The sequence below is a fragment of the Austrofundulus limnaeus genome, unplaced genomic scaffold (genome assembly GCF_001266775.1).
Source record: "Austrofundulus limnaeus strain Quisiro unplaced genomic scaffold, Austrofundulus_limnaeus-1.0 Scaffold11, whole genome shotgun sequence".
NCBI classification, from domain to species: domain Eukaryota; kingdom Metazoa; phylum Chordata; class Actinopteri; order Cyprinodontiformes; family Rivulidae; genus Austrofundulus; species Austrofundulus limnaeus.
The window spans coordinates 1,386,599-1,402,590 of NW_013952413.1; the positions used below are offsets into that span (position 1 = coordinate 1,386,599).

At 38.1% G+C, this 15,992-nt stretch overlaps 1 protein-coding gene across 2 annotated transcripts in view; it reads left to right on the forward strand.

Moving 5' to 3' along the window:
• Positions 1 to 15,992, forward strand: part of elovl6 (ELOVL fatty acid elongase 6) — a 27,041-nt gene extending 11,049 nt beyond the window's left edge. The window contains exons 1-4 of one of the 2 annotated variants that reach the window (XM_014001967.1): positions 1,174 to 1,427; positions 12,206 to 12,337; positions 12,565 to 12,716; positions 14,342 to 15,992. In XM_014001967.1, coding sequence (XP_013857421.1) covers positions 1,345 to 1,427; positions 12,206 to 12,337; positions 12,565 to 12,716; positions 14,342 to 14,778 — 804 coding nt within the window. In that variant the 5' untranslated portion in view covers positions 1,174 to 1,344 and the 3' untranslated portion in view covers positions 14,779 to 15,992. Of the gene's footprint in view, positions 1 to 1,173; positions 1,428 to 12,205; positions 12,338 to 12,564; positions 12,717 to 14,341 lie in introns of those variants that run through there. The other variant, XM_014001968.1, reaches the window with a different exon arrangement.

Here is a 15,992-nt window from a genome sequence, read left to right on the forward strand (position 1 = left end):
GTGTGTGTGTGTGTGTGTGTGTGTGTGTGTGTGTGTGTGTGTGTGTCACTTATCCACTAGGTGACATTTTAACAATGTTCTGCACACAGTAAATATTGTTTCATGTTGACTATGAAGAATGTTCCATGGGTCAGCTGGGTYATATTAATCCTTTAGAATTAGCTTTTGCTAAAATTTTCAGTGCRTTAGTGCTTTAGAATTAAGGRACCKAAATATTTGARTTCGRGTTAGTGCAACTAATACAGTATTTAGATTAGTGCTGCCCACCTGCCAACATTAACACCTTTATTTTTACCTCTTTTCAGTTTTTCTGATGTTTTGTTAGTGCATTGTGCATGTCTCACTTCTATCTAATAAACCCTCCATTTCATTCTTCTTCACTCCAGGCTCTCTTCCACTAACTACTAAAATTACTAAATGTAAAAGCATTGATTTAAAATGAGCAGTTAGATTTTCTGTAACAACGTTTATTAGGAGTTGACCTCCCAAAAAATGCAAAAATCACTGTATTGTATTAAAATAGGTAATTTATGTTAAATTTAGTCTAGCTGTTTCAGTTTACATACATTTATCAAGGGTGCCCAAATTCTTTCCCCAAAATAAAAATATATCCAAGGGCTGCAGCCAAATACATTAAAGTAGTTCATGAAATACAAATACTTCTTAAGTACAGTCCTTTTATTTTATTGATTATGGCCTGGAGTGTGGTGTGATTTGTTTGTGTACAAACTAATATGGTATCAGAATTTTACTTCTCATTCAACCACAATTAAATTCACACTATCTAGAAGGCACACTTTATATGGATAGTATTTATTTTTTTACAATAACAAGCTGGAATGAACACAAGCAATAATGGAATAAAAGTAACTACTTTCTACTTCTTGCCTTGATTAAAAATATAAGGAGTAGAAAGTACAGATAATTGTGTGAAAATGTAAGAAGTAGAAGTAAAAAAGTTGGCTGAAAAATAATTACTCAAGTAAAGTASAGATACCCAAAAMTTCCACTTAAAGTACAGTAACATAGTATTTGTACTTGGTTACTTTAYAACTCTGCATGTGAGAATAGGTGAAATGGTCCTTATGGGCGTAAAATCGACGGCGCTAGGACCCAAAGTCCACCTTCTTCAGGAAGAGGGCGTCGGCTCATCAGTCAGCCGGTGGCTGGAGGAGGGCCGAGCACAGAGGGATTGACCACCGAGCGCGAGGGGGTGCAGACAGCCGCGCGAGCGATGCGAGTCCAGGGCTGAAAGCGAGACCAGACGAAACCAAAAAAACCAAGCACCTCRTCCGAGTATTGTTCCGTTTCAGTGGCGTGAAGAGGAAGCCCAGCCGTGCGAACATGTCGGTGTTAGCCCTGCACGAGTACGAATTCGAGAGACAGTTTAACGAGGAAGAAGCCATCCGATGGATGCAGGAGAACTGGTAAGACTGGTACTCTCTCCCCGCAGCCGCAGAGCCTCGTTTTTGACACTGACGTTCCTGTAACCGGCTTTTATTCMCGTTCACCTTCGTGCTAAATTAGAACCGGAGGCTGAAAGAAGGCGCAGGACGCATCAGCTTTGCTCAACGGGATTAAACCTCGCTGTATCATCCTGTTATATCAGGCTCACTATCATCATCTGCAAATTACTGAACGTTAGGCTTGTAAAACGGGAAAACGGTGGGAGGAAATATCACTCAGGCCTTTCATGCGTGGAGAAAATAAATAAATAAATATATGCCAGTGGTTTGACTAGCAGCTGCGTTATTGTGCATCCTTCACGGTTAGGATTCGTCCTTGACGTCCTGATATTTATTCATCAGCTTGGTTTTGTAAAGGTCATCCATCCTCCAGCTGCCTCATCCACTCAGTCACTGGGCCAGTAGTTTATTAAGCCCTGTCTGCCCATATGCTGACACACTCCATGTCCATCAGTATAGTCCTGATTTTATCCTTTCAAAGAGGTGATGGCAAAGCAATTTTACAGCATCAGACATGTAACAAATGGTGCAGTTTGAAAGGGTTTACTCCAGTAGTTTTCCAGTTGTATTGATATGTAATGATGAAATGTGGGGATGCGCTCAATGTAAACAAAGCACTCAGTGGAATCGGCCAAAAAATAACAAGTGTAAATTTGCATCAGGTGATTGACTTACATTAGGCTGGACGTCGTCGCTGTATACAAATATGACAGAATGAGGCAAGCAAATGATCTCAGAATAAAATAGTTTTTTTTTTTGCAGCTAAACGTGACAGAAAAGAGAAACGCAACTGTCAAAAATAAATATAGGTGATATAAATATGCACATAAAGGTTGGACTTCTCCATCCTAAATGACTCTTTCATTGGTGCTGACAATATTAATCCTATTTCAATCAAGTTGACTGTTTTYGTATAAATACATGTGGTGGCAGTCGTTACCAAATTTGGTTAAAGATTTTGGATTCAAGGCCACATTAACTATGAATATGGGAAACGTATGGATCTTTGTTTCTTTTGTTTGTGTTTTGTTTACGTTTGTGTTTTTCTTTCGACCAGCCGACATGTCGTTGCAGTGAGTACCTTGAAGTCTATGTTGCTGTATTTTAACTGTAATCAGGATACGTCGGTGATCCCCGAGAGAAATTACAATTTATAATTACAAAATTACAAAAAAGTGTAAAATCCAGTTTATGGTTTATTCATCAAACCATAAGCATAATCAAGAAGCAAAGAAAGGTAACGTCATCGTACAAAAACCTTTGTTCACGCCCTAAAAATTCAGCGCACAACCATTGAAAAGATAAAAAAGTTTAAATCTTTCAACAATATTTTAAAAATATGTACCACTATCAGTATGTCTACCTATTTATTTACTTATTTGCTAATTTTTTTTTGGCCAAAGAAGAGATCTACATTGCTGGTCACATTTTGATTTAATCACTAAAGAAACTCACCTGGCACCAGTTTTATGAAATCACATTTAAAGCACTGATAGATCAATATTTGGATAAAAATAGAAATGTGTTGTGTCACTGTTTGCCCAGGGTGGTGTGTGTGAGGCTTTGCCCAACATGTAATATTAATGCGAGCTGATGTTTTACTGTCGCGTTACCTGTTAAGTAAATATTGCCTTGTGGTTGTGTGCAATTGAGCATTCCGCATGTGGGTCRTGCAGGTTTACCCAGGTTTACATAGGCTCACTGCAGACCCATTGTTGTCCAGGTCCATGCCAGGTTGATCAAGAAATGCCTCAAAGCACAACAAAATGAGTCATGCATGAAGTTGGTATAAGCTTCATTAAACATGCAGTAGAGTTCCAAGAAGCAGCACAGCAGAAGCRAGTTGTTCACTTTGCCTTTTCGGTCATTTGAACTACTGTGAAGAATTATTTTCTAAAAAAATAAAAAAAAAATACACCCTAAATAGAGCGTTTGGAGCTATGCTGTCAGAACAATTTTGCCCTCATTCATTGAAATTGGAAGTGTGTGTCGGTTAAAAAGAGGGAGGCAGCATGGCAGCAGTGTGCCGGAGCTGTCCATGCCCTGGTACTGACAGCCCACCAATCGCGTTCATCTTCTGATGTCTGCTGACAGAGCGTTAACCAATCAGATTGCAGCTGGTTTGTGCTGACCTCTCTGTGCTGTTCCCGTAGTCTACCACAAGAWATCAGACTGGGCCAGTGCACATGGCCCCTTAGAGGCAGCAGCCATGGAAAAATTGGATGTGATTAGTACTTTGTAACATTAGCAGCATAGAGAGAAATAAACTGTGACATGTTTTTATGGCTCAAGGGTGAGGACTAAGAATAAAAAGCTTCTAGATAGATGGCATGTTTAAGGATTTTGCTCAKTTCAGTGTAGGATGTTTGTATCTATAAAAAAAATAAAACATGCTAATAATGTATTTCTCTTTTACTGCTTTGTTACTATAACAGGGATGTCGCATGGTCGCGAGAGCCACTATCCTGCMTGTTTTACTTGTTTCTTTGCTTCAACATRTCTGATTCAACGAACAAATGACCTCTTCAAGTTCTRCAAGAGCCTATTAATCATTCWTTCATTCAAATCGGGGTTATAAATCATGGGTTAAAAKGACCCTGCTTTACTTGGTTTTCCATTTAAAATAGATATTTTACTCTTCAACCTGTTGACTCACTCTATGCTCYYATAAACATAACTAGGKCTGCACAATATTGGAAAAAAACTGACATTGCGACTTTTTCTRTTTATAWTGCGATAYGAAAAAAYACAGGAATTTTCAACAATAGACTTAAAAAACACTTTTAAGTCATGCTGCCATCCTGCCACCTTTTTGACGATGAAGCTGAACACATCTTTCCTATTTTTTGTGCATGTTGCAAGTATATTTTTGTCTGCATTTTAGAGTTGTTCCTGTTAATCTTATTGCTTATTTTTATTGCGCTTGGAATTGAGTACGTTTCCAATCATGCACAAACGTGAATTGCATTTTAACAATAAAAACGCCTAACCCGTAGCTTCTGTTTTTGTCACATTTTAATATTAGCATTTATGCTAACCGTGTTCTACCKCTTTTCCTCCTCGTTTTCATCAAAATCCTCATCGTCTTCCTCCACAGGTCGAGAATTCTCAGACAGTTCTTTGAAGAGCGCTGCCATTGTCCCAGATGTTTTACAGCAAATCAAATTATTATTTTATTTTCACACAAATCGCTGACAGCCACTTCCCCCGGCAGATGGAACCTGTCAAAATAAAAGCCCCAACACACGACCATCTCATGCAATGACTTATGGTTTGCATGTTGATTTAATTTGCCTCCTACATCACAGGACMTGCGATGTGACTATTGCGTACATGTACATCGCGATGACRATGCTCAAACAATAYGTCGCRCAGCCTTATCCCTAACCCTTGCTAATATGGTGCAGCTGTTTTGGGGGTGGTTTGGTCAGTTTATAGAAGTATTTMTGTCATAAATTGTTTACTCAAGATTTTACTTGATGAATCTCAGTGTATAGAATGATCACRCATTGCAGTGAGTTTTTATTTTCCCTTTTTATGGTTCAGCTTCTTATTTCACTATTGGAAAACTGTAATTGAAAATTAAAATAAAAGTTGTTGAAAATTGAATACAGGTGTATTGACCATGTTCAAGGTGTAGATGTACACACATATGTATATATTTAATTTCAACACAACACTTTAATTTGTCAAGCATGTTAACAGACTGACAACTGCATAGGTGTGAGCTWTGGGCCAGTGTTAGGTTTCTAGAACTTGATGAGTTCGGCAGATAACTCTTTCCTTTGAGTTTCATGTTACCTATGCAGTCCAAGAGCACTTCAGCTAAGATTGAATGTTTTGGGCCATTTTGTTGAAYGTAAGAAACCTACTGAATAAGTAATATTTTTAGTGATTTTTATCTTTTTCTCTAAGCTTGCCTAAATGGAAWATCTAATGCAATTTAAAGCTTGAAACTATGCACTGTCCAGTTTTGAGTTGAGAAAACTAATTGGATGGGAATCAAAATGCATTTTACTACAGAAAAGAAGTCCTCTTGTTTTGTTTTTTAAACTTTTAGGATTTGCCATGTCTTGGAAGTCTTAGAATCCACACCAGCACATGTTGTTGTTGAGGTGGGTGGGGAATCTATAATTTCTTGGATAACGTGGTCACACTTTATATTTCTTATTTCCATCAGTGTTTCAGATTCACAACACTGTCAAGGTAGCAAGGTGAACTGGTTTTGATTTTGCACACACCTATTTACATATTTGCTTTGCATGCCATTGCCACATGTAACCCTGTGAAAACACCCAGTGGCGATGAAGCTGGACACCAGCTCTCGGGCCTGCAGAGTCATCCTCAGGCTGAAAACAGAATTATATAACAGGTAAAATCTCCTGGGACAGCTTATACAGATCCAAGTTACAGAGCAGGTTTGCCAGCAGCTTTATACAACACTGTCAATGGGGGAGGGGGGGATGTAAAGCAATAATGTTGTCATGCACAGGCCTATGAATTTGCATACAGTAACTATCATAAACTGTTTCTAGAAAATTCTCACTGATTGAGTCGTTTGTATTTGTGATACTTGAAGCTGATGTCTGAACTTGTTGATTTGAGCAAAGTGTCACCTTCAAATACAGACATGTTTCAGGCCAAGAAACAGTAGTTCTAGTTTAGTTTATGGGTTTTATGTTATTTACTGTCCTTTAACTTGTTTTTAAGGCATCARATTTTGATCATGATGCAACAGCAGCAGTGCAGACCAGACCAACGCCCAGCAGCTCCCTCGCTGATAACAATCACACACGTAGGAAAGAAATGCCAGAGATGCTTTTGTGTTTCCCAGAGCATCTTTTGCATACCATTCGGTGTAAAAACATTAACAGTTGTCTTTTAAGTCGTGACACTGACACTCACACATCTGACTGCTGAAAGTGATCCAGCTTTACAGCAATGAAAGAAACTCTGCTGATTCTGTTACTCTTTCATGCTGATTCTAGAAGGGCTCTGACACTGTAGTTTTTCATTTGTGCTGCATTAGGCCACTTTGACAAACAGCCGAGTCAAGCCTATTTCCCCAACCCGTCTGTAAGCACATACTGCTCCATGGAGACACAAGTTAAACAGAAGTGAAACTGTGGCGGTATCCACATTCAGGGGCTGCGTCCTTCCAAGGACCTAGTCTACCTGGTCTAGAACCCCATCTCCACCCATGCGTTTGAATTAGGTTCAGCTCGATTCGGCCTCGGCCGAATGTGTCTCCATTAGGTTCCGACCTTGCACAACTGCAATAAACCACACTCTTTCAGTACCTCCTCTCCGGAGGTTCTAAGTGGGTAGAAGCGAGTACAGCATGCTTACGGTTTTGACGTCCACAGAATGCCGCCCGTGGATTAACTCTTGGATTGATTGACAGAAGAAAGGCGTTGCTTGTGCAAACTTCCTCCTGGAGAGAGCTGCTTTCAATTTGGAAAATGAGCGCCGGTGGGATACAACGACATGGTGAAAGCAGTGATAAAACCGTGGTCTAACTTTTTCGGCCATCTTGGAAAAGGCAGAACTTGCAAATGCTTCCTGAAAAGAGGTCAAGAAGCAGATATTCCGAGAGGTTTCGAAGAAACTGGCCAAAAAATTCAGAGCGATAAAACCACAACGGCTTTTTTTTTAAACACTTCAGCTTAAGCCGCTATGAATGGTTCACCCATAATCGCGCCCACAAAGTGAGGGGCACACTGAAATGGAGAGGCACACACACCGGAGCAGAACCAAACCGAACAGAGTAGAACCGTGCTCGTGGAGAAGGAGCTTAGGTGGGCCGGATTCTTTGTCGACCACGAAGTCTGGAAGAAAGTGGCTGCAAATTTGGATGGTCTACCCTTCAGCTTTATTCCGCCTTTACTCTGATGTATGTCCTGTCATCTTTCAACCCTGACGATGTTAGAAGCAGACAGAGATTAAAAGAAGCAAAATAATAATTCTTTAATATAATTAATATTGTAAATAAACCAAATTAGCTTAGAGGCAATACTTGAAGAAACTAAGGTACCTGTCATACGACCCACAATTCCACTTGGGTTAGGGTGGTCGGAGAAGGATCCACCGGACCCATCTGTCAAATTGGGGGAAAATGAGGACACATTTGTGGACTGCAATTGGAGGAGTTTTTGAATTTGGACAACCAGTGATGTAAGAAGCCGACAAATTCTGTTTATGAAGGATGCAGCCCCCGAATTTGGACACAGCCTGTATCTAAAATGCTCTTATTTTTAATATTTGGTCTTTATTATAAAATACCCTCCTTTCAGTTTTAGCAGATTCCTCGAATACTTAAGTCAATATTGTAGGTTAAGAGTACTTATTATTTATCAGTGAGAAGAGTAATGGGAACTGAAAGGGATACATTGAGGAGCTAATGAATGAGGAGAATGAGAGGTAAAGAAAATTAGAGGTTGAAAAGAGAGTTGGAAAGATTAGTGAGGATGGTGTTTGGAAAGCATTGAAGGAGTTGAAAAAGGGGAGTTGGTTCTGATGACATACCAACAGAGGTATGGAAATATCTAGGAAAGATTGCATTAAAATTTTTGACTTGATTATTCAATGGTATTTTTTAAAGAGAGATGCAGTGCCTGAGAAAAGGAGGAGGAATGGTCTGGTGCCATTTTTTTAAGAACAATGGTATACAGAGTTATAGCAACTAAGTAAGTTGATGTCATTCTGGGAGAGAGTTATGAAAGCTTCAACAAGAGATGACTTTTTGTGAGCAATATTATGGTTTTATATCMACATAGAGCAGCACGTATGTCATCTTTGCTTTGAGGGTGCTGATGGAGAAGTACAAACATGTTTGAGGTAGAAATGAACACAGAAAACTGGTGTTGAACTCTAGATGCACAGGGGAGTGTGAAGGTACATTCACACTTGTATCTCTGATAGTCTATTTTCAGACAGTGAGTATGCCACATTGCTGACTTTGTTATGCCTCCATTGTGGATTTATTCAAACATGACAGGAGAGAAAAAAACGCTACATGCTGGTGCAATATTTGTCACCTGCTTCCTGACACAGAGCTGAGAACAGATAATAGGAATCAAAGCACCGAGTTGTGATTAGGAGGAACATTTTTTTTCAGGCTGGCTGATTAAAAGTTCTTTTGAAACAGTTACTATCAGGTCAGACAGTAGACAGTTTATTTTTTAACAATTTAATCTTTTTGGTAGAAAAATCTATAATTAGATTTAAACGTAGCATCTTTGTGTTTCTGTAAAGTTTAGTCGTGATTTTCTGACTAAGAATTCAAGACTTTCTTTAGAATGTATAATATGACCAATGAAATGATAATAGCATAATAATGCAAGTACATCCTGTCAAAGATCAATAAATTTTAATTTCAAAATAACATTTAACTCTGAAACTGGAAGACATTTTAAATATCCATAATAAATAAATAAAACAACCAAATATAAAATACATATACTTTCAGTTACTGCTATCAAAAAATGCCAAAAATACCCAACACAACAAAACAAAAACAATAAAATGGAAACAAAAACCACACACAACCGAAACAGTAGATCAAATGGATTATGAAGTCTGTAAACCAAATTTTTCTTCAAACAAATACAGGAATACAAAGTAAATAAACAAGCAGGCAAATAAATGGAAATTACTGACGTCATTTTAATTTATCATACGACAAATTGATTTGTTTATCATGACAGGCCTGTTGCTATCAAACATTAGAAAATAAGATGGAGAGGTTTGTGATTGATTATTAACAAATGTAAGCCACAGTGTTATAATCCTCTATAAAAGTAGTTTATTTTTATTTACTTGAACTTCACATTGTTCCTGAATACTGCATCTTGAATACTTTCTACCTTAAAATGAAAAAGRCATGGAACATATGACAATTAAAGCAATCATCCATGTATATTCACATGTATTTATTAAGGAATCACTTAGTGCTTGAATTCTTTTGACATTAAAATGTCCTGTATTTGAACGACATTTAGCTTTTTCTTCTGGTTTAAAAATAACAGTGAGTCACTGTTTGTGCATGATTTTTAAGCTGGGTCTTTGGTGCCTTCATAGTGCATCAGTGTGATTCATATTAACTTTAATGGCTGAAATGGAGGGAGGGTAAGTTGATTCATCACTGATGGGGCTCTGACCTGGTAATGAAAAGAGTCACTGAACTAAATAAAACTATGGAGGTCTTATAATTCAAAAAATATTTTATTTTATTTTTGTTCAGTCATTAAAATGTTTTGTATTTTAAAAATAGCTATTTTCAGTTTGTAGCTTGGCTTTTGTGAAACACTGGTCCGTTCTGGTCTGTTGRCAAATGATTTTGTAGAAAAAAGAAACAAAGCCCTATTCTCATGATTTATTGATTCAGTCAAACCTTTACCAAAAATAATTTTCATTTGGCCTAGTTTGTGTTTTTGTCAGATTGTTTGAGTTATTTCAAACCARTTAGAACACGTGCCTCCATTAAGTTGTGGTGCAGTTTATGGAAATGCTAACATGGCCTTGGATTTCAATGGAACATAGTTGGAGTTTAAACCAATAAGAACATATTGCTTATTGATAATTAATAAAGGTCATAAAATTACAAATTTGCAAGAAGTATGGTTGGAAATAATAATAATAAAAACTAGATTTAGGTCTTTTTTAATTATTTAAAACTCTTAAGTCCTACAAATTTGTTCCTATTAACAATTTTTTGCCTTTAAAATTCATCAAAGGACTACAGGAACTGCCTGATGCAGACTGGCTGCATTTATTTAGCACAGAAATAACAGTTTTTTGATAGGTTTTTTTTTGTGTGTGTGAATGCTTAACATAACAGGATTCTCATGCAGTGTCTTTGTCAGTACAAGATTTCATTTTATGTAAAACGTAGTCTGTGTATTGTAGGACCATTACTAACCATTGGCCTTTGCCCTTGAATGACCATGCACAGAGGAGGATTGCTGGAATTGTTACTCCGCTGCTTTCCCTCCAGCTACTCTTCAGAATTTAGGCCACTTTTTGTGTATTGCTCTGTCCTCCCTCCTCCCCATCTAGTTGCAAAATAGTGATGTCATTCTGCAGTCCTGTTGTCATTCTGTGAAAGCTGCTTCTTTTTGACTTTGACCAAACCGTATTGTCCTTTGTTCTGCAGAAGAGGCCTAAAACAGATTGATGTGGCATACTTTGTTCCTGTGGAAGCTAAAACACACAAAGATGCCGTTTTGTTTCATAAAGCCGTGCGATACTTCTCCCAGTGTGAGATAAATTAGTACGAGGACGTTCCACTGTCGCTCGTTTGTCCTCCGCTCCTCACTTCACAGATGATGCACACCTCTAATTCTTTAAGTGAACAATGGGTGCTCAGAAAACTGGCTAAGTCGTGTTTTATTAGGCCGGCTTGTCTTCTAGTTAGAGTTTGATATATCTGAACTGGTCTCGAACAATATTATCATTTATCGCGATAACTTCTGAGACAATTTATCGTTCTGTAAAATTTGTTATCGTGACCAGTAGGGGTGCACCAATAAATCGTTTTAAATCGGAATCGTGATTCTCTTTTACAAAGATTCAGAATTGATTTAAAATGTCCCAAAATCGATATACTATACACACACACACACACACACACACACACACACACACACACACACAAAGAAAATCCAAAGGTTGTCAACATCTATTGTGTAACCACTCAGCACATGCATACTTTACTGAATTAGTCTGAGTTTGACATGAGCTTCACTGTGTGCAARATTTGCAAAATGACAATGRMACACTTTAGGAACACGACAAATGGGCTCACATTGAGTTTTGAATGAAAAAATAGATTTTGAATCGAATCGTGACCCCAAAAATGTGAATCGGATCGAATCGTGACATAGTAAAAGATTCCCACCCCTAGTAACCAGGCCTACTAAGAAGCATAAAAGAAGCCAAGTGTTTTGAGGTACAAGGAGTGCAGCATGATTTGTTGTTGAGGAAGCAGATTGACTTTGCTCGGGGGCTGGCTGGTGGGGTTCTGAGCTGCTAACTGAAGGCAATATTTTACTTTGATCATATCTACAGATTTATGAAACATTAAAATGGGTCACAAACTAACTAATCTGCAACGTAAACATCAAAGTTTATTTCCTCCAACTTTTTTTTTTGCCTGTTTTCCTCCCTCTTCAATAGGAAATGTAATATTGTGGACAGAGCTGATGTAGTTTTTGGTCGCATGCTTCAGCCCTTTGTTTGTCAAACTCAGCATCCCGTCTGTCAAGTCAGACCACCTGTACTTTCTGTTTTTTTTTTTTTTTGCTGAGTTCTGGGAAATGTTTTTCTTCAGATTCAGTGCATTCAGGTCGGTTGTTCAGCAGAAACCCTTTACTTCATGTAGCACAGCAGTATTTTTTCTGACAGCTATAATCACAAAGTAAAATCTAAGCATTTGGTGACTMCAGACACTGATATGAAACTACTACAGATAATTTTTGTACTTCACAATCAGTATGCTGTTATCGTCTGTTTTTGAACAGAATGTTAAACTTGTGATGCATTTAAGATAAATAGCTGCTTGACATTTTTGGACTGAATTTGTCACATTTCTTAGATTTTAGACTCTTTGACMCCCCCCCCCCCCCCACACACACACACACACACACACACCCTCCTACAATGTGTTGAACATTTTAGCTTACAGAATAGGTGAGACAAAGATGTCAGAGAACATGATTTGTTATCTCTTGTGTTTACAGGAAGAAGTCCTTTCTGTACGCCGCACTCTACGCTGCCTTTATCCTGGGAGGCCGTCATGTCATGAAACAAAGGGAAAAGTTTGAGTTGAGGAAACCACTGGTGCTATGGTCCCTCACGCTCGCAGTATTCAGGTAAAAACAGTTAAACAGATGAATACATTTTAAAAATAAAGATTTTTAGAAGAAAATCAACTTGGTTTTCWGCTAAATTATTCTCGTTTCTAATTCTGATCTAGCCTTTTTTTACATTAGTAAAAATGTTTTTCTAGGTTTACTTTGTTCACAGTTTAACAGTAGTTATTAATGATGTCATCACACTAAGATGATTCTGTGTGTCTTCATCGTTTCTGTTTATGTAGTATATTGGGTGCCATCCGAAGTGGGAGCTACATGACATTCGTCCTGATGACCAAAGGGCTAAAACAATCAGTCTGTGATCAGGGCTTCTACAACGGGCCAGTCAGCAAGTTCTGGGCTTATGCTTTTGTTCTTAGTAAAGCACCTGAACTGGGTAAGTGAAGATGTTTCTGATATTGTGTGGTTTTTGAGTGTAATTTAGTGAATTTAGTGCAAAAGTCTGTGTGAAATTTCCGATTCTCCAGATTTACGGAGCCCGCTAGGGGACATGGGGGAATTTTTTTTCTTTTGCGTTCCCACGCAATACCTTTTGCGTTACCTCGCAATATTGTTTTGCGTTCCCACGCAAAAGTTTGATTTGTATATGAACTGAATTAAATCAGACTTTTATTTTGAAATATCCGGTTACCAAATCAGGATGTGTCGCCACAGTTTGTGAAATTGACCTTGATGTTGTGTGGCTGCACTGTGTTAAAATATCGGCATATGACATACTTCCATGTGTGGTTGTGTGATATATCCATTCTAAAGCTGAATTAAAGCAGAACACTAACTTGCTAATGGTAAAAATGTGAATTTGTTAATAAACTGGCAGGCACAACAGTGTTTAACGACTTTTGCGAGGGAACGCAAAAAGAAAAAAAATCCCCCATGTCCCCTCRCGGGCTCAGTACAGATTAGGGATGCATGATATGTGACCCATTGTATTGAAGTGAGGATTAGGTCAAATTAGGTCAAAATTAACTAATCACATTTTTAACTAATCACATTTTTGACCTAATCACATTTTCAGGTTCCTGGCTTTAAAAGCTACATTTTGATAGTTAGATCATCCTGATATCATAAATGGATCCAGAGATATGACTTAATTTATCTTGTTGGTTACAATGGCAAATTAATATTTGGTCTGAATCCTTATTTTATGTAATTTTAATGAGAAAATGTTTATGTCATTTGAAAGAAGAAACCTCAAATTACATTTAAATATTGAAATTTCTTAACTGGAAAGAAACAAAGTTTGCTAGCTTTCAAAATTTTTAAGGCGTTTTCCCTCAAAATCAGTTTTTTTGTTGCTTATCCTTAAAAAAGGGCTTCAAAATTTTTTTTATTTACGATTATATTTCAGACAGCTCATTCAAATGATATATTGATAAGGCATTTATTTGTTAAATTTTGACAAAATGTCATTTTTGGAAATGTTTTAATCAGAACATTATATCTCCCCATTTTTCCACATCCAATTTTTAGACTTGCTCCTTGTTTCAGTTTGATGAGTCACATGTTGCCATTAATGTCGGTATCAGCCGATGTTGGTCATTTTTTAGCAAATTGGTATCGGTCCAATAAGTAAAACTGGGCCAATATTGATTTCCCACTTGTCATGTCACCAGTCTGGTCACTTTGTACGGTATTGAAAAAAAGACACAAGTATGTTTGTGCGTATGTATATACAGTATAACTAATTTGTGTGTTTGTGTAATATTGGTAAATATCAGTTATCGGCCATAACAGTTAGATTAATATTGTATGTCGACATCGACTKAAATKTTCATATCGGTGCATCCCTAATCCAGACAATTAAAAACAGTGTCCTGATTTCCAAAACCTCCTTTTTGGAGGTAAATATTTTAGCGTTAATTAATTGTATTTTCTTGGTGATTAGAATGAAAAATGAAAGATTTTGTTTGTTGTATTTTTTGTGTGRCAAAAGCTTTCTTTTAGCTGAACGTTTTTTTCAGTTTTAGGAATCCTTTCCTTTTTGTTACCCCCCACCTGCAGGTGACACTCTTTTTATCGTCCTGAGGAAACAGAAGCTCATCTTTCTCCACTGGTACCACCACATCACAGTGCTGCTCTACTCCTGGTACTCGTACAAAGACATGGTGGCCGGCGGCGGCTGGTTCATGACCATGAACTACTTGGTCCACGCCGTCATGTACTCGTACTACGCCTTGCGGGCGGCCGGCTTCAAGGTGTCCCGCAAGTTCGCCATGTTCATCACGCTGACCCAGATCACCCAGATGCTGATGGGCTGCGTGGTCAACTACCTGGTGTACTCGTGGATGCAGCAGGGCCAGGAGTGTCCATCCCACGTGCAGAACATTGTGTGGTCGTCCCTCATGTACCTCAGCTATTTTGTGCTCTTTGTCCAGTTCTTCTTTGAAGCCTATGTTGGCAAGTCCAAACCATCAGCTGTCGGCAAGAAAAACACTTAGAGAAATACCAAAAGTATGGTGGGGAAAGGGAGATCGTTTTTAAAAAAAAAAAAAGGGAAATGAAAACTGACAACAGGGACCAGTGACTTGAAAGATAGTTGACCTGAGGTGAGAGAGATGGGGCAGGGAGGGGCAGTAAGGGCTATTGAGAGGGTGGGGGTGGGGTTTTAAAAGGACTGGTGTGTTGAGCTTTACTACTTATGTGCAGATTTATGAAAATTATCTTATTGGAGGTGATGTCTCCCTTGAAGGATACTGAGGAAGCAGCACCACCATGTAGAAAAGCCATCATGAAGGTTAAAACTTCCTGTTGTGGACTCAGTTTTTAAAAACTTTAAAAAAAAAACAATGTTTTGATTAGATCTGCCAGAAGAACTATTTAATATTGATAATAAAGGGTTACATGTATTGATGGATGGTATCAGTTGAACATGAAGTTTCTGCTTTTTACTTTGTCTGTTTTTAATTCGACCTGAGAAAGAAGGAGTTTGATGAGTGAAAATGAAGTTTAACAGTTTTGATATGAACGGATTGGATGAGAGGCGCTAACGTCTGTGTCTTTCATTGCGAGTTGCAATAATTTTCTCAGGTCTTGGCTTGTCTCTTACTGAATATAATATTATGCATATCAAGATGAGGTAGATATGTTTAACATGTGCTCCAGTTTACAGTATGGCTGAGTTGCTTCGACGATGATTGCTATTTGAGAAATAAAACTAAAAAAAAAAAAACAGTGCGAGTGACAGAATGAAGCCGATTGGTCTGACTGACGGATACACTGCACATGGCCGCGATTGGGAATAGTTGCTGACGGTGCCCTGCTTCACCACTTGCTTTGACCTTAAAGAAGTTGCCGACCACAAACGATAAACGACCTGACATTGTGTTAAAGGATCCCTTCCTGTGAGGAAAACCAGTCTGTTGCACACTGAAAGGCTTAGGCTGAGAACACGTATATATGTTTTGAAAAAAATACAAAAATGAAAAAAAAAAACATGCAAATTGTCAACATCTGCTGTATTGAAAACAATTAGTATGTATCCTTAATGGTGTCTGTTGTGCTATTGTGCATTTGCACTGTGTCAATGTCAGAAAACAATCGTAGCTGAAAAGTCTAACGTATGAACAAAGTGTGTGAAAATGTGACTCGTGGTGTTTTTGTTTGTTGTCTGCACCATCCTGGCATCACACATGCATAGTCCATTTCTCGGTGC